This window comes from Urocitellus parryii, chromosome 4 (assembly GCF_045843805.1).
Source record: "Urocitellus parryii isolate mUroPar1 chromosome 4, mUroPar1.hap1, whole genome shotgun sequence".
Classification (NCBI taxonomy): Eukaryota; Metazoa; Chordata; class Mammalia; order Rodentia; family Sciuridae; genus Urocitellus; species Urocitellus parryii.
This window is the reverse complement of record NC_135534.1, coordinates 208,581,693-208,599,353: the sequence shown is the minus strand read 5'-3', so window position 1 is coordinate 208,599,353 and position 17,661 is coordinate 208,581,693. Positions and strand designations below refer to the sequence as shown.

Sequence of the window (17,661 nt, the reverse complement as noted above, 5' to 3'; positions counted from 1 at the left end):
CTGACCTGTCTTGTGATCCCCTCGGGGTATCGTGTCTGCAGGGGCCACAGGCAGACAAGCTGGGCATGTTCCGGCCCTCCTCTGGATCCTGACCCAGTTTGTGGCATTATCTGCATGACCCAGTCCCCAAGAGGGGCACACATCCCGCCACATGGGACCTTGGCCACATGCGGATCCCTGGGCCCCTCTGGCAGGCTGGGCTGGGGTGGGTCTGCCTTCTACAGCCGCTGCTGCCCTGGTGGGGAAGGCAAGGGCTGCAGTCCGGGAGCCTGGGATCAAAGAGGCTGTGCTGGATGGGGCAGGGACCAAGAGTTCCACCCCACCGCCTGCCACCTTGCCTCTGGGCTTGCCCAGTCCACCCCTCTTTCCTGTGGTAGCCAGTGGGCACAGTTGCAGGCAGGGCGCTCGGATGCTTGTGTGCAGGGCGGAGGCCCAGGAGCCTGCTCTGGGAGCCTGCGCTGTAGGCAGGTCCCTGGGCCTGAGCTCTTCGAGGGCAGGGAGGCTCTGTGGGTGGCGGCTGACTGAGCTGGTTGTCTGTGGGGGCAGGAGGGACGGGAAGGGACAGGAAGGGACAGGAAGGCGGGAGAGCGGCCTGTGCTGCTTCATTCATCTGCCAACTGGGACGTGGCTGGGAAGAGGAAATACAAGTTGGGAAAATGTCATCCTTTGACATTTACGTTTGGAGGAGTTCTTGGCCCTGAGCCAGGAGGCTTTTGATTGTCACCTGGCTGGCCAGAGGTGCCTGGGGAGTGCCGCCCTCTCCTGCAGGGTAGCGGGTTCATGTGGGCCTGCCCCACCCTGATCTGGCCCTTGGCTGGGCTCCTTCGGGGTCTCCTGTCTGCTCCCAGCAGCCCCCGCCCTGGGACTTGGGTCTCGGGAGGAGGCTCACTCCCCAGGACACCAGGAAGCACCCAGCCTGGGTGGCTGGAAGGACAGCCGCCTCCTGCAGAGCTGGCCAGGGCTGGCTGCTGGCCGTGCTCCCTGGTTCATCCTGGTTCCAGAGCCGAGCCCTTCGCACACATTGCCGAGAGCCTCCCTCTTGGGGCAAAGCACTGCACACTCAGGGTGAGGCTGTGGTCAGGGCAGCTGTAGTAGCAGTGCTGACCCCAGGACTGCAGGTGCCCAGACACAGAGCCACACCTGCCCACCGTGGCGCCCTCCGTCTTGAGGTCCAGCTGTCAGGATGAGGCTTCTGTGCTTGCCACTCCTGGGCTGGTGCCCCCCAGGACTCCACCACGGAGACGCGTCGGTGGATTGGCAGCGTCTGCTGCTGGAGGCCGGGAGAGGGGCCACTCTGTGCCCTGGGCTGGCCACGGCCATCCAGTGTTCTGTCAATAGGCGCGAGGACAGACAGAAACGCTGCTTTGACTTACCCCTAATTACACAGAACTCTTAAGCTGGACATGAGGCGCGAGGTGGTGACTGTCTGTGAGTCCCCTGGAACACATGACGCTGGGACCCCTGCTGGGCTGGCTCAGGCTTGTCTGAGGAGACTCGGGACCAGGTCGTCCCACAGACCCTGCCTTGCACAGCTGGGCAGCAAGGCGACCCCTGACCCTGCTCGCTGGCCGATCCTGGCTCACCGGGCTGCGGAGGGGCCTTCCCCTGTGGTTTCTTCTCTGCCCTTCGACAAGGCTGCTGGACATGGAGCAGCTAAGGGAGGTACCTATTTAGACGCCATATGGAGAGTTGGGGCTTGAAGGAAGCAAGTGCTACACTTGTATGTTTGTCTGGTGCTGTGTGACATTGGGTGAGTCACCATACATCTCTGGGCTTCCATTTCCTCAGTTTTGAAACAGGTAGGCCCCTTCTGGGAACCTGAGCTGCTGTTAACATGGGGCAGCTTCCAGAACAGCAGCGTGGGCTGCTCGCCTTTTCTGGGTGAGCAGAGAGCGCAGGGACCTGGGGCCAGGAGGGTCACAGGAGCAGAGACTCTCTCCTCCCTGGGAGTGTGGTGGCCCTCCGCAAGTGCTAGTGCAACAAAATGACAGATTGTGCACAATAAATTCAAAGTAGGTGTCTAGACTAAGGCGCTTTCTCCTCCAGGACAAGATGTGCGTAGTTGCCGGCGCTCAGCACCCACGGGACCCTCGATGGTGGCTTCATGGTGACCTGTGGTTGCTCGTGATGTCACAGGACCCTCTCTTGTCTCCTGCAGGTCATTTCCGCGGTGTCCCGACTGTCCCTGCACAGCATCGCACAGACCAAAGGCATCAGGTGAGCTCCGGGCAGCGCAGGAGGGCGGGCCTGGGGTCTCCTCGCTACCCACGTGCCTCATCAGAGACGTGAGTTGTAAGCGGGTCCTCTGCCGCGTCGGTGGTGAATTCTCAGTGTGTGGCAGAGCTGCCTGTTGGCCACGGCGGCAGGGGCGTGGAGGAGGGGCCGCAGCCCCATGAGGGGATCTTGCAGCATGTTCCTGACGGCTGCACAATTGCCTTCGACTTAGGTAATAAGACCAGCAAATCGATCCTTTCACAGATCATCACACGCCTAAATGTGCCCTGCGCACAGCAGAGCTGGGACCCTGGTGCCAGGGAGGCCTCTGGGGAGGGTTTGCGGGGATGGCCTGGCCACGTGTGCTTGCCCTGGACGGGCCTCTGAGGACCCCGAGGGACCGCTGTACTCTCGGGGTAATTCTGTCAGACCTGCCTGGCCCGTTTCTGATACATGAATGGACCCCTGGCTGTCGTGATCGCTGGCTCCCATCTGAGGGTCAGGGAGGTGGTCTCCTTGGGGATGGCGTCCAGGTCTGGAGGGGACATATGCAGGGTGGGCCTTTCCTGGGGGTCGCCTGAGGGACACAGGCCACCAGGGAGATATGAGACTGGAGTGGCAGGAAGAGCCCCTCGCTAGATCCCCGTGGGCGGGTCACACCTGAGAGTGACACCGAGGGGAGAGGGCCTTGAGCACAGTGGTGTCCTGGGCACAGTGTCCTGAGGCTGGGGTCCTGGGACTTGTGTCGGGTGTGGGCTCAGGTGCTGAGCCCTGGAGCAGGTGGAATGTGCTAGGGAACCTGGGGCCTTCTGCCGCCCTGGGTTGGCAGAGCACTTAGCTGTTTCTTTGACGGCGTCTCTCTCTCTTTTAAATGTCAGCCGCAGTGTGGGCCGTTCAAAAATGTTTTCCATGGGGCTGGGATTGTGGCTCAGTGGTAGAGCACTCGCTTAGCACAGGCAGGACCCGGGTCCGATCCTCAACACCACATAAAAAATAAAGGTATTGTGTTGTGTCCATCTACACCTAAAAAATAAATATTAAAAAAAATGTTTTCCAATGAAATATTAAGCAGAGAGGAAGAGGTGTCCACGGCACAATGCGGTGCAGAGGGGGACAGGCCACCCGCCTGCCCGGCCGCCCGGCCTGTCCTGTGCACAGACTGGTCTTAGCTGTGGCGAGGCCTGTACAGGTCTCCCTTAGAAGTGTCCAGCTGAACAAAACTGTGTCGTTTCTGGGTACAAAGTCAGAACGGGGGGGGGGGGGGGGCTGGAGCTCAGCGGTAGGGCACTCGCCTAGCACGTGTGAGTCGCTGGGTTCTAAGTAAATAATGAAGGCCTGTGTCCACCTGCAGCTGCACCACCAAAATCAGAAGAAGAAGAAGGCTGGGTGTCGGCTCTTGCTCCTGGAACTGGAGGAGTGCGGGTGTCGTCCACCCGTCCTGGCCCTCGGTGGCCCTGGCTGACTTCCACTCCCTGCCCCTCTCAGCCACTCGGGAGTGGGATTCCCGGCACTGCGTGCTGAGCAGCCCCCTCCCACTCACCACACGTTCTCCCCACTAGGAGGGAGCCGGGATCCTGGCCTGTGTCAGAGCAGCCTAGCCAGTGACTTCTGGGGACGGTGGCCCGCTTGGCCCTGAACACAGCCCGCTGCAGTGCCGGCCTTCTCTGGCAGCGGCCTGAACACAGTTCTGGGTCGAGGATGGCCCCCGTTTCCCCTCTGCCCTCCCTAGCCTCCTGAGACTCCCCGCCCTGCTCAGGGGCTGATCCCTGGGGGTGGGGTTGGTGAGACCACTGGAGGGAGCTGGCCCTGCGTCCATCCTGGGTGTGTGAGGAGGAGGCTCTTCCAGGACAGTTACGTAGGTGACAGCAGTAGGCCACCTCTTTGTTCCCACATCTCCCCAGATGCTTCCTAAGCCCCATGGACAGGGAGGCCCTGCTTGCTGCCTGGACTCAAGGGCAGGTAGGAATGGAAAGCCGTGTCCTCCTCTGGTCTGGAGCTGCTCTGGGCAGGGAAGAGACAGCAGGGCCTTGGGAGGTGGTCAGCAGAGGGGTAAAGAGCAGCTGCAGTCCTGGCCCTGACCTGAGCCCGTGTCCTGGTGAGCCAGGCTGGCCCCTGCGCCTGAGTCTCTGTGTTGGGGGGGTCATGGGCTTTTCAGGGCTCAGAGGCTTGTAGACCATTAGCTTGGCACCTGGCCCAGGGAGGGGCTCAGTAGTATGTTCTTGTGACGGTGGCAGTGCATTTGGGGTCCCCAAGCCCACCCTGTTTCCATGGCTCCCAGGAAGTGGGAATGCTGTGGACTCAGGGTTGTGGTTTTTATAGGGAAGGACACCGAGCCTAGCCAGTGGGTGCAGAAGGCAGGTGGGCAGGTCCTGGGGCCAGTAGGGTGGGGCTGCTGTGCTCCACTCCTGGGGTCCTGTGGGTGGTGTGGCCCTTGCTGTCAGCCCGGTGTGACTCCAGGCACTTGGAGTAGCACAGAGCCCACCGCATTGTGCAGGGTGTATTGAAGTGACTGTGGGCCCCTTGGTCACTCAGCCTCCAACCCCCGGAGGCTCACTTGACACCGTGGCCCAGGGCCCACCATGAGTCACGTGTGGAGCAAAGACCTGTGTGGCCGAGGTCCCCAGTAGACTCCTGTCAGGCAGGTGGCTCTGGGCTTGCAGGTGAGAGGGGGCCCTCAGGAGCTGGAGTGAGATGGGCCTTTCTCTTTGGGCCCCAGGGAGGCTGGGAAGGCTGGGGACAGGAGGGTGTGCTTACAGACAGCGAAGGGCCAGGCCTGGAGAGCCATGCTCTGCGGCTGCCACACACCTGTTCTTGCCCTGAGGCCCTGGGACGAGGTCTGTCTATTACTTGCCCACTGTGAGCTCAGAACACTCCAGGCACCTGCTTCCTCCTCCCCTTCCTCCTCTACCTGGGCTGGGACTCCCACAGGGACCGGGGCGAGCCTGGGTGTTCACCCACCCTTCACGGCACACCGGCCAAGCTCTTCACCATCTGTGCTGTTAACTGGCAGAAGGGCGTCTTTAGCCAACGCTTCCCGTTCTGGAAACCCACACACCAGGCCTCTGCTGGGCACTCTCCTGGACCCCTGGTGGCTGAGAGGAGCCCAGAGCCCAGTCCTGGCCCAGCCCGCCACCCTCTCTTGTGCTTCCTGATATTAAAAAGTTGAGAATAAAACTCATGTAAACGTGGCCTCTTTAAAGGCACAATTCAGTATGTTCACGATATTGTGCAACCCACACTGAGTTCCAGAACATTCTTGTACCCTGGAAGGGGACCCCCGAAGGGCTGCTCCCTACCCGGCCCCCAGATCCCTGCTCTCTCTCTGTGGCTCTGCTGCCCGGACATTTCAGAGCAGAGCCACATGGTGTGGCGTCCTGCGCCTGGCTTCTTTTGGGAACACGTTTTAGAGGTTCCTGTGGCTGCAGCGGGGCTCAGCACTTTGTTCCTTAAGACTGAAAGTCCACTCCTGGGCGGCCACCAGCTGCTGGCCATTCACCTCTGGGTGGGCCTCTGGGTGGGCCCACCTTGGGGTGATTGAACAGAGCCCCTGTGACGGCAGGCTGGGCAGGCCTCCGGTCAGGCTGAGTTGGGCAGGAGACGCGGAATGTCTGCGGGACCTGGGAGCTGGAGCCTCCTCCTTAGCTGGAAGCGGATTCCCGGAGCTCTAGACCCACCGTGTCCAATTCTAAGGACAACAGAACACTCGGAACTGAAAATGAACGCCTCGCTTTTTACTGGTGCCTCTAGGGAACCCAGCCTTTGGTCTCGCCGGTGGGTGAGAGCTGGGGACGGCCTCCACCCATGGCTCCTGCCTGCTGGCCGCCCCCGCCCCCAGCCTCCCTTGGGAGGGCCAGATGCCAAGCGGGGCTCAGACCGAGAGGCAGCGAGCCAGCCCTGTTTCCAACGTTCCCTTCCCCTTTCTTTTTGCCGTGGCCGGGAGGCTGCTGAGCTGGTGTCTCGATGGGCAGCCAGGATGTCGGGGAGGCCCATCCCTCTAGGGCGAGGGCCGCACCCTTGACCTCCAGCCCTAACCTTGTTTCAGGAACGCTTGAGTCATCTACAAGGTGCCAGGTGCCTCCCAGAAGAACCATTTTGGCTGGAGGGTCTGGGGGTGGGCTCCGGGGACTGTGTACCCACTGAATGCCAGGCACCCTCCAGCGCCCCTGCTTCCCCCGGGTGGAGGGCCACCATTCCCACCAGTCAGCAGCCCTGGCCAAGGCACAGGGGCAGGCAGCGCCTGTGCTGCCCCGAGGGCCACAGCCCCTTTTCTGGGAGGTGATGCTCATTAGGGACGTGGCCGTGGCTCCTGGAGGCCCCTCTCTTGGGAACAATATTCCTGCTCCCATTGGCCCCTCCAGGTGGATGAAATCCTTTCCCAGGTGGAGCTGCCCAGCTCATCCCAGGCCACTGGATTTGCATGGGAGGTGACAGTTTCTATCTACTTAGCAAATGGTTTAATTGTCCCACCTGGTGGCACCAAATGTCCCGGCCACCTGGCCCTGGCAGGTCTGCTGCAGGGGCCCTGGCAGGTCTGCTGCAGGAGCCGTGCTTGGCCGCGTGGGTCCCCAGGCCAGCCTTCCTTTCAGGAGACAGTGGACTCGCCGTGGTGGGTGTGGGCAAGTGGTTAGGACATGGAATCCTTTCCTAGGGAGAGGCCAGAGGCTGCCTGTGGATTGCTGGGCGTCCAGCCTGTGGTCTGGCCTCCTGGGGACAGGTGGCCAGCTCTCGGGGTGAGCTCACAGAGGGTCCCCACCATCGCTGTGGTGCTGGCTCCCACACCCCCTGTTCTCTGTCGGTAGCATCGGGTGGCAGCTAGGGAGGCGGGGGCACAGGTGTGTTCACAGTTACACACACGTGTACCTCGTCCCTGTACAGTGGCTCCTGGGCAGGCCCAGGGCCTGCTCGCTACACATCCATTGTCTCTGACCACGAAATCTGCACATAGGGATCAGGCCAGCCAGGCTACCCTGGGATGTTCTGGGTCCTCCCTGACCTGCTGGCTCTGGAAGGGTGGGGACAGTGGGCCTCACGGTAAGGCAGGGTGGGGGACGTGGCTGTCCTGTCTGGGCAGTGCTGGGGTGGGAGGGCTGAGGGCAGTCAGGATGGGTAACTGTTTTTTTCTGGTTTAAGGATCCTGGAAACTGAGGCCCAGGGTCCTTCTCCTGAGGTCCCTTCGGGTGGACACTGGGTCCTGCGGCCATTAGCTCGTCCGTCCTCCTGGTGCTGGCCGTGCGTCCCTGGGCCAGTGTGGGAACAGGGTCTGGTCCTCAGGCCACCTTCCAGCACCAGGAGGTTGTGTAGGGAAAGGACACTGGCCACTGGTCACAGGCAGGCGAAGGAGCCCCCACAGCCTGCCTGTCCGCATGGCACTGAGGAGCGGCCAGTGGAGAGCAGCCCGGTGGTGGTTCTCAGTGAGGCCTGTGACGATGTGCCCAGGCCCTCAGGTGGGCCTGGGTAGGGTGGGTGTAGGGGGTGGGTGGTGGCCCCCCACGTCCCCTGGAAACCGAGTGGGTTCTTGTTGGGAAAAGGGCCTCTACAGAGACAATCAGATGGTAGGTCAGATCTTCCTGGGTGACCGGCGGACCTAAGTCCAAAGACAGTGTCCTTTCAGGAGATGCACAGAGGAGGGACACAGGCCAGGGCAACCTGGTGGCAGGGGTGGGATGGTGCAGCCAGGGGCCCCGGGGTGCTGGGGGCCACCAGCAACCAGAGGAGGCAGGAGCCGCCCTTCCTGGAGCTGCAGGAGTGGGCCTGCCACCCCCGGGTCTCAGGCTCGGCCTCCTGGCCATGGTCCTGGGCTCTGGTGGCTCCAGGCCACCGAGATGAGCCACCCCGCGCCGTGTCCACCGCAGACTCACCTGGGCAGCCGGTGCCCTTGCTGGCTCCTCTTCAGAGCCAAGAAGACCTGCTGCGTCTTGCGCTGGGATTTGTGAGGTCATTAGAAGTCCTCACAGGTGGCGTCCTGGCTCTGTCTGTGGCTTGGGGGTGGCCTGGGTGCAGGTTGGCAGACAGCTGCCCCCCACTCCTACTGGGGTCAGCTCACCTTGTCACCAGAGGGTCTCGTGTAGTAGACTGAATGTCACGTTGCCACCCGTGGCCATCACCTGCCACCCCCCTCTGCATGTGTGCTGCTTCTGTTGGTCAGGTGGACCCGGTTCTAGGAGGGCAACAAATGGCCCTAAGTTCCGAAGCAGCCAGCCGGGTCTGGCTCATGACAGGCCAGACGTCAGCTGGGGGTCGACTGAGTCCATTCCCTGTCACTGGGCCCTGGCGCTCGCTGCTGGATAGCCTCCAACTGGCCCTGCAGCCTCCGCCTGCAAATTCCTACGTGTCCCCTCTGTCCACGTTCTGTGGCCAGCTTCCCTCCTCTGTTCTGCAGGCTCATCTGTTTAACTGGTCGTTATCTGTGACACTGAGAGTCAGCCAGGCTACCCTGGCGCGAGCACGCTGTGGCTCTGGATCAGGAAGGAAATGCCCACCCAGCCCCGCGCTCGGTCCTTCCCCGGCCCCTTCAGGAGGTGACCGCTGTCCTGAACTTCAGGTTTCCCACTTCCTGCCCAGAGGCTGGGGCGGTCCCTTGGTGGAGGACCTGCCTCGTGCGGGAGGCCTGGGCTCGGCCCCAGGACTGTGAAACAAGACTGCCAGCCGCAGCCACCACAACACTGAGACGCAGTTCTGGCTCATCTTGGTTGTTTTGGACCTTAATAGAAAGAAAACTGAGAATGATGTTGAGACTCCCTCACTGTCGTGTGGGCAGGCCACGCCACAGCCTATCACTTTGCCTCACACCTGGTGGTTGGCCACCCAGGGCCTCCCTGCCCTCTTCCCTTGGCCACAGTGACCAGACTTGCCTGGGGCTGTGTGCTACCCAGCATGAGCTCCCCGATGACCACTGTGACCTGGGAATTGGAGTTTCCACTCTGTCCTGCAGAGGTGGCAGCTGAGGAGAGGACACTTCTGGCCCAGGGCTACCCATCTGGGTGACACTGGGACTCCAGGATTGGCCCAGGTGCAGCTTGTGGCCCAGGCATCTCTGGGCCCTTCCAGCTCAGGTCCTGTCAGGACAAGCCTTGGGGACTGGGGACGCTGGCCTCATACTGACCCTGGGGGCAGGAGAGGCTCTGCTTCCCCTCGGGGCTGTTATCGGGAAGGCTGCCAAGCACCGAGTCTTGCTGTCCACAGTGAGGAGCTGCTAGTGGCTGTGGCACAGCGCTGGCTTGGCCCTGGTCCTGATGGGGTGGGTGGCTGTGGGAAGCTGGATTTTCTCCTTTTGGGTCCTTGGACTCCCATTCCCTGAGCCGGGAGAGGCCGGGGTCTTCCCAGTTTGGGAACCTGACAGGTTGGGAGCAGGAGGGTCTGGAAGGAGCTGGGGGTCCCAGGAGGTCAGGGCTGTGGCCCACCCTGTTCTCATTGAAGCCCGAGGCTGCAGCCCACCAGGGCACCACAGCCACCAGGGCACCGTAGCCCGTCAGGGCACCGTAGCCCACATGGCACTATAGCCACCAGGGCACTGCCCACACAGCACCGCAGCCCACCAGGGCACTGCAACCCACCAGGGCACTGTAACCCACCAGGGCACTGCAACTCACATGGCACTACAGCCCACGTGGCACCATAGCCCACCAGGGCACTGCAACCCACATGGCACCGTAGCCCACCAGGGCACCACAGCCCACCAGGGCACTACAGCCCACATGGCACTGCAGCCACCAGGGTACTGCAACCCACATGGCACTGCAACCCACCAGGGCACTGTAACCCACCAGGGCACCGTAGCCCACCAGGGCACCGCAGCCCACATGGCACTGCAGCCACCAGGGCACTGCAACCCACCAGGGCACCACAGCCACCAGGGCACCGTAGCCCACCAGGGCACTACAGCCCACCAGGGCACTGCAGCCCACATGGCACTGCAACCCACCAGGGCACTGTAACCCACCAGGGCACTGTAACCCACCAGGGCACTACAGCCCACATGGCACCGCAGCCCACATGGCACTGCAGCCACCAGGGCACTGCAGCCACAGGGCACTGTGAAGAAACAGTTGCCGGCCTGACCCCGTCCTCCTGGGCTGCCCAGGGCCCAGGGCTGCTGCTCTCCAGAAGGGCCGAGACCCACTTCTGCGTGCTGAGCTTCCGAGCTGGGCATCCCCTCAGTGGACCTTGGGAGAGCTGGGCCCGCCCTGTCCCCTCACAGGCTTCATCCAGCCAGATCCAGGGCATAGAGGCCCCAGGGAACCCTGTCCCAGCCTGTCAGCCAGTCATGTGCACCTACTGTGTGCAGCTGCTCTGAGGCTCTGGGTTCCGGGGGAGACGAGTCGCAGGGTGGGGTGACAAGCCACTCCCAGGTGTGTGTTGGTGTCCCAGGAGGAGTGGAGCCAAGTCCTGGCGACAGGAGGGAGGCAGTGGCAGTCTCCCCTTCATGGGGTGGGGGCCTGGGAGCCTCCAGCCGTGGCCTCTGAGGCTTTGTCTAAAGCCCTCCTGGCCCCTGTGGCCTGTAGGGGCTCCAGAGCGGAGGCTGGGGAAGTGAGGGGTGGCTTGGCATCCAGGGGGGAGTGAGGGCTGATGGGCAGCAGGAGGTGCCAGGCAGGTGTGGCACCCCTGGCTCCCATAGCTCTGCCCTTCCTGGATGGTCTCCTTGGACAACTCTGCCGCTTCTCCGGCTTGGCATGCCTTCTGGGAGGAGACAGGAGGGCCCATGTTGGCCATGACCTGCTCTCGCTCGTGAACGCCGGGAAGACAAGAGTGACTGGGGCCCTCTCAGCCAGGTGGGTACACCTGTCCCCGCCCCTGGCCCCATACTCTGACTGGGCAGAGGCTGGCATCTGTGGACCAGCTTAACCAGACTGCCTGGGACTGTTGGGCCTCACCCCACCTCGGTGCCGTCGCTGTGGCGATGGAGGGCTGGCCAGCTCTCTCTGGGAAGCTGACCAGGGAGGCTGACCGCCCTTCCCAGGATTGGCTTCCTGCTTCTTCTATAGTCACTGGAGTGCGGCTGACCCATTAGTGATGCCTGTGGTGCTCAGAGGGGCCGGGCTCTGGGTTCACTGTCCCCGTGGCAGCTGTCCCCTAAGGGAGAGGTCTCTGGGTCTAGGAGGCCTGCCAAGGCCGAGGCCATGAGGCTGACCCTTCGTTTCCCAGCAAGTCTGCAGGAAATTGGAGGAGGGGACCAGAGGGCCTCCAGCTGTTCTGTCACCCCAGTCCCCCGCTGCTCAGAGAGGGGAGGGGTCTTGCCTGAGGTCGCACAGGACCTCCCCACTGGTCCTGCCTGCTTGGCCAGCTCTGTGTCTGCAGGAGTGCGGGTGGCAGCCTCTCCTGGCCCCAGGTTGCGGGTCCTGAGCTGCAGTGCTCTCCAGGCCTCAGAGTCACGTTGAGCTCTCCTGACACTCTGGGGGCTGTCACAAGGCCACCAGGCTCTCCCTGTGCTGTGAGGACAGGCCTCCATTGGGCTGAGGGTCATCCCCGGGAGGGAACTGCGTGGCCCTGAGGAGAAAGGGTGTCCATTTCCAGTGGTGCTGGGTGTCCCATCTTCAGAGCAAGACTCACAGCTGCCCCGCCAGGGCCACCTGGACCTGGAGCAGTTTGGGGCTGTGGAGACACCGCTGGGCCTGGAGGTGCCCAGCTGGGGGTTGGGAGACTGGGTCTCTGTCCTATCCGTGGTTGGGAACCTTGGGCAGGCTCAAACCTCAGCCCGTGTCCTTCTGCGGGCGGGACCTGCCGTCTCTCTGTCCCAGTGATTCCTCTGCCCCCCATGGCCTAGCTCAGTGCTGGCTCCCCAGGCCCAGGCCAAGAGGACGCCTGGGGGTGCCGGCCCATCAGGAACCAGAACGTGGGTGGTCCAGGTCCTGCCTGGGGCAGGGACTGTGCTGCAGTGTTTGCAGAAACAGGACGCCAGAGGCCTGGTGGCTGGCTGGGAGAGAGGCTGTGTCCTTGGCAGGGCTCTGCAGGCCATGCGCTGCAGCCTCCCTGCTGGCCTGTCCCTCCCCCTTCATGTGGGTCATGCCCCAGAGCCGCCTGTTACCCTGGATGCATCCTAAGTGTTCATCCAGGCGGGACGCGGGTGGGGTTTTCTGACCCAGCAGGCAGGTGTCCCCGGGAAGAGGGCACGGCAGTGAGGCAGTGAAGGCGCGGTGGCAGAGGGCTGGGACCCACTGCCTTTCTCCTTGCTGCTGCCCACAGGCACCTCCCAGGTCAGACGTCAGGGTCCACCTTCCCACCCTGTCCCAGCCCACACTCAGGCCTCCTCCCCCCTCCTGTCCTCACTGCCCCTCCAGCCCCTCCTGTACACCATCCCCCCTTTACCTTCACTGAGAGGCAGGTGGTCTGTCGCCATCTAACCTGTGTGTCAGCTGGGGCTGGGCTCAGGTCCCCAGCAAGGGCACAGGCCAGGGCGTGGCTCCCCCGGGTCACACCCCTGCCTGTCTGCTCTCACCCTGGACCTCAGTTCAAAACGAGACGGCTGCCCAGGCCCGTTGCCTGCCTCCTGGTGTCTCCCTGGAGAGGCCCTTCCTGTTTCCCAGCCCAGACGGCCCCCACCCAACTAGTGCTCTCTGTGCCTGACCCTGTGCCCTCAGCCGCACTGTACCTTCAGGGAAGGGGACAGTTCTGCTAATTTCCAACACAGGTGCACTGGGGGGGTGTGGTGCTCCTGCACTGGGTGGCCACCTGGATGGGTGTCACTGGACCGGGACTCGAGATCTGTCCCTGTCTGGCTCTGACATTTGGGGCTGTTCATCGGGAGAATAGTTTTTAATAAACAACCCCAGGCCTCAAGGCCTCCCGCAGATTAGAAGGCGGCACCAGGTGCCTCTTGAATAATTGAAGGGGCTGTGGGTCCTGGGGCTGCAGCGTCTGATGTGCCTTTCAAGTTTGTGGACCTCTGGTCCGCCCCCCATGCAGTGCCAGAGGGGCCTGTCACCCAGTTCCACTGCCCTGGGTGGGGGTCTCCGGGCCAGCCCCCTCACTGGCCTCTGCTTCTCACAGGACTCCTGTCCTGTGGCCTTCTTACCTGGGTGAGGTGTTTCTGAGCCCTGGGGTGGCCTGGTGCCACCCCTGCCCCAGCGTGATTCCAAGGCTAGCCTCGGGGTAGGGAGTGGGGGCCAGCCAGGGCCCCACCACAGTGTCACACCAGGGTTTCAGACAGTGTTGCCTACCACATGCAGGTCTGGGTGGCCACCTTGTCCCCACTTCAGCACTGACAGTCCCTAATCCCAAGAAACCCCTCAGGCCCAGGTGGCCAGGAGCTTTGGTCCCTCCAGGCGGGCCAGGGCTGGAGCTGAGCACACTAGGGCCCACGGGGCATCCTCCTGGGCTATGAACTGTCTCGCCCTCCAGGATGCAAACCAGGCTTTGCCCCATCCCTGGTCTTGGCTGGCACTGGGAGGACAGGGCATCTGTGGGCTGCTCTGCTGTGCGCTATGAACACCCTTGGAGATGGCCCGTGGGGCTGCGGGAGCCACGTCTCCCAAACAGGCCAGATGCAGGAGGCGGTGGCGACGTTTCCCGTGGGCTGGTGACTTCCGCCTGAAATGCCCCTCGACCACAGAACAGACCGTGGCGGGTCTTGGAGGAGCTCAGCTGCCGCAGAGCCAAGCACTGCCCAGAGCTTCAGAACGTTCTGGAACTAGGGTATTTATTTCAGGTCATGTTCTTTTTCAGATGTATCATGGGAGAAAACAGTCCCTGAGGTGGTGGGTCCAGGGCCGAGCGGACTCGTCTGACCCCAGTAGGGCAGAGGAGCTCCCCGGGCTGGGGGGCACTTGGCAATTTCGAGGGAAGCAGCCAGGTGTCCTGCAGCGCTGACTGGGAACTGGGGACCATGGAATGTGGGGCTAGGTGCTCAGTGGGCATGGGGTGCTGGCCAGGGGCGGGGGCTAAACAGGGTACTACCTGCTCCCGTTCCCCAGCAGGGGAAGCCCAGGCCAGATGGGCTTGGCCAGCGTTTGTGCCAGGTGCACTGCCCACTGGCACCCCCCAGGGAGCAAGCTTCTCCCCGTGCTCAGTGTCCAGGGTGGGTGGGATGGAGCTGCGGGCATGGCCCTGCTCCTGAGAGTGCACCTGCCCTGTGGGTTTGTGTGTTCAGAGCTGAGAGGGGGTCCCTGCTCTGGCTGGAGGAATCCCCAGGAAGCAGGCCTGGCCATGGGGCGCAGGATTAGATTTAATAATGCAGGAAGGCCACTGCCAGATGGAGTCAGGGAGCCCAGCGCTGATCCCTGGCTGGTTTTGAAGAGATGAGAGGATCAGATGGGGGCTTGGGGCTCAGGTGGCGTGAGCAGCCCCCGCAGCCCAAGCTGTCCTTCATGTCCTCGGCACCACGTGCATATGGTGCTTGCTGTGGAAGCCCACCCTCGTGGCCCCTGGCCCCACCAAGGCACACCGGGGCATGAAGCTGACCAGCCCCCGGCTGCGGCTGTGGCACCGGGCCTGCCTCTGGAGAAGGCACTGTGTTGGGGTTCTCGCCTTGGCCCCCAAGCTTGGTTCAAAAACCAGATCTGACCTCCAGCAAGCTCTCTGGGGCTTCCCAGGAAGCAGCCCAACCATCCTGCTGCCCACTGAGGGCCCGGCCCTGTTCCCCACCCTCTGTCCAGGAGTCCCAGAGCCACCCTTCCAGCCCTGGGGTCCTTCCCCGTCAGCTGCACGTGGGGCATTTGGCAGAGGCCACTGTTCAGAGCAGGGCCAGAGCTCAGTGTTGACCCCCAGCCAAAGCGGCCCTGTTCCCACTCCCTGAAGCCATGACCAGCAGCTGTGGTCAGCAGGAGGAGGTGCTCTGTAAACACCTGAGGGAGGGGCAGTGGAGTTACTGGGGTCCTGCTCCCTCTGTTCTGTCTTTGGGTTTGGTCCCAAGTGTCCTTAGCTGTCCTTTCTTCAGGTTTTTGTCCTCTGGGTGGCACTGAGACTGATTGTCCTGTGCAGACATGGCCACAGCAGCTGGGGCGGAGGCCGACTTTGGAGAGAGGCCCTCGAGAGGGTGGGGGTGCTGAGGGAGCCTGGGGGTGTCCTGTGGTGGGCTGCTCGGGGAGGGGCTGCTGCTGCCCCCCAGGGGGTTCAGCACTGTGCATTCCAGCGCCCAGTGCTGAGCGAGGTGGACCTAGGCCGAGAGAGTGGTCAGTTTCCTGTGAGGCGGGTTTGCATTGAGCCTTGAGGGGTGCTGGACCTGGTGTGTGGGGAGGGCGGGCTAGGGCAGAGCAGGGGGGGCTGTGGAGACTGCCGGGAGGCTGGCAGGGCCCCTACCCCCTGTCTTGAAGCTGTCCCCCACCGAGCCCTCCCGTCCCCAGGGGATCTTTCCCGCCACCATGGCCCGCCTTTGTTTGGCGGTGGCAGGAATTAATTGGATTTGGAGCTCCGCTCAAGGGGCTTTGTGGCCCCAAAGAGTGGGGCTGGGAGAGAAGTGGCCGAGGCTTCGCGGTGGCAGGGCCTTCTTCTGACTCCAGCTGTTATCTCAGGGGTAGGGAGGCCAAGGACAGGACAGGACAGGACAGGAGGGCTGAGCCCAGACGCTGAAGCGGGAGAGCAGGGAGGGGGAGGATCCTGCCTGCACCATCGCCAGCAGAGCAGAGACCACGGACATGAAATTCCTCTCGAGTCTTGCCTTAGGGGGTGCAGAGCGGTCTGTCAGGAAACGAGACGCTGTGTTGGCACGGCTTGAAGGACCCCCTGAGCCCTATTGGGCAGTGGAAGGTGGCCCGCAAGGACAGGGCCGGGATGACGGGAAGCTCCGCTCTGGGTCTTGCTGGGTGCAGAACATCCTGCCAGTCCTGCTCCTCTTCATGGCAGCTCCAGATAGGGTGCCACAGTCTCCATTTTCCAGGGGAAGCAGTCAGAGAAGTTAAGTGACTAATCTGAGCTCACACAGCGGGTAGAGAACCTCACCTAGCCTGAAGCCTCTCTTGTGCTCCCTGCCTCCGGCTCTGCCCACCTGGCCGGGCAGGCGGGTCTCACTTGAAGGCTGAGTCTGGGAGAGGGAGCCCTGGGTGCCACCGCTGGCTGCAGCATGGGATGCCTGCTGGGACCTCGCAGGGCCTGTGCCGTCCCACGGAGCCAGCTGCTTCCTTCGACCACTTAGCAGGTGGCTTCCAGAAGTGGGTCTCCGAGTGGCTGCCTGCGCCCATCCTGCTCTTCAGGGATAGTGGCTGCATTGTCTCCTCAAATCTCTGGCCCACCCTCCTGTGTTGGTGTTTGAACCAGATGCAGTCCTCGCAGCACAGTGGGAGGTGTGCACCCCCCCACCCCTGCCACCCCTCGCAGCGCTCCTGTCCCTCTCTCTGCACCCTCATGCACCACGCTCCTAGGAGAGGAGTGGGTTCTGAGGTTCTCCAGGTGCAGGTAAAACTCGTCCTACAGTAAGCGAGAATTTTGGTAATTTTTCCTTATTATGGCGAGAAGCGCGTGGAAAGTGTGGCAGAACGCAGCGTGGTCCCCTATAACCACACACAGCTTTGTTTTCATGCATTAGGAAGAAATTTTTAAAAAGCTGAAAAGAGTAGAAATGGCTGAGGTGATGACTGGGGGCTGAGGGTCTTCTCAGCAAGGGTGGCAGGAAGGGGACAGCCTGCGCTGGTGGACGGGGAACTCGCGCTTTGGCTCTGGGGCCGCTGCTGCGCCCCAGCCTGGCCAGCTTTGACTGTGCTCCGCGGCCGTCGCTGTGTGCTGTTGTAGTGGTTGGGCCTCCAGCCCCTGGCTCCTCAGCCCTGGCTCCTCCATCCCGGGCTCCTTCACCCCGCTGTGCGGGGTCTGGGCCTTGTGGGGAGAAAGGGGTCTTACAGGGTTTCCTGGCTGCCAGAGGGCTGAGGCAGCAGGAAGCCTCCTGCGGGTGGCCTGGGCATGGTGGTAGCCGGCTCTGCCCTGGGTCTGATGGCACCAAGCCCTGGGTGCTTCCTTCATCCTGAGGGAGGAAGCTGGGCAGGGGAGGTGGAGTCCACCAGGCAGGGGCCAAGCCGGACCCCACTGCCACCAAGCCACGGGGTGGGGGACAAGGACAGTGGCCTGGCGGATCTGTCCTGGTGACCTCAGACCTAGGCCAGGTGCAAGCAGGTCTGTGACAGGGCAGGCTGGACCCAGCCTTTAGCCCCAGCCCAGTGGGCCCTGCACAGTTCTCCTTGCCGGCGGGGCCTCCAGGAGGTGCTGTCCATCCCTGCCAGTCCTGTGCTGGGCAAATGTCAGCTCGACCCCAGGCCGGGAAGAAGTCCCTGCTGGTACCTGGGTGGGTCAGCTCCCGTGGGCTCCCAAGTTCCCAGGCAGCAGCTTTCCAGGGAGCTCAGAGGCTGTGCCTGGGGCTGCAGAGAGACGTTTGGTTTGATTAAAGGGGCATTTCTGCTCCTCCAGACTGACCTGTCCTGAAGGAGCTGCGGCCTCCGCCTCCTGGCCTCCACCTGTGCCCACTGGTCCCCTGTGGCCTATTCCTGGCTGCTGTGGGAGGTGGGGCCTGCCCAGCTTGTGCAGAGGACTGAG

General features: G+C 62.7%; 1 protein-coding gene across 2 annotated transcripts in view; it reads left to right on the top strand.

The window, feature by feature from the left end:
* Positions 1–17,661, top strand: part of Vav2 (vav guanine nucleotide exchange factor 2) — a 145,810-nt gene that overhangs the window by 74,134 nt on the left and 54,015 nt on the right. For both annotated transcript variants that reach the window (XM_026395499.2, XM_026395497.2), the window contains exon 3: positions 2,159–2,217. In XM_026395499.2, the coding sequence (XP_026251284.1) occupies positions 2,159–2,217 (59 nt within the window). The remainder of the gene's footprint in view (positions 1–2,158; positions 2,218–17,661) is intronic.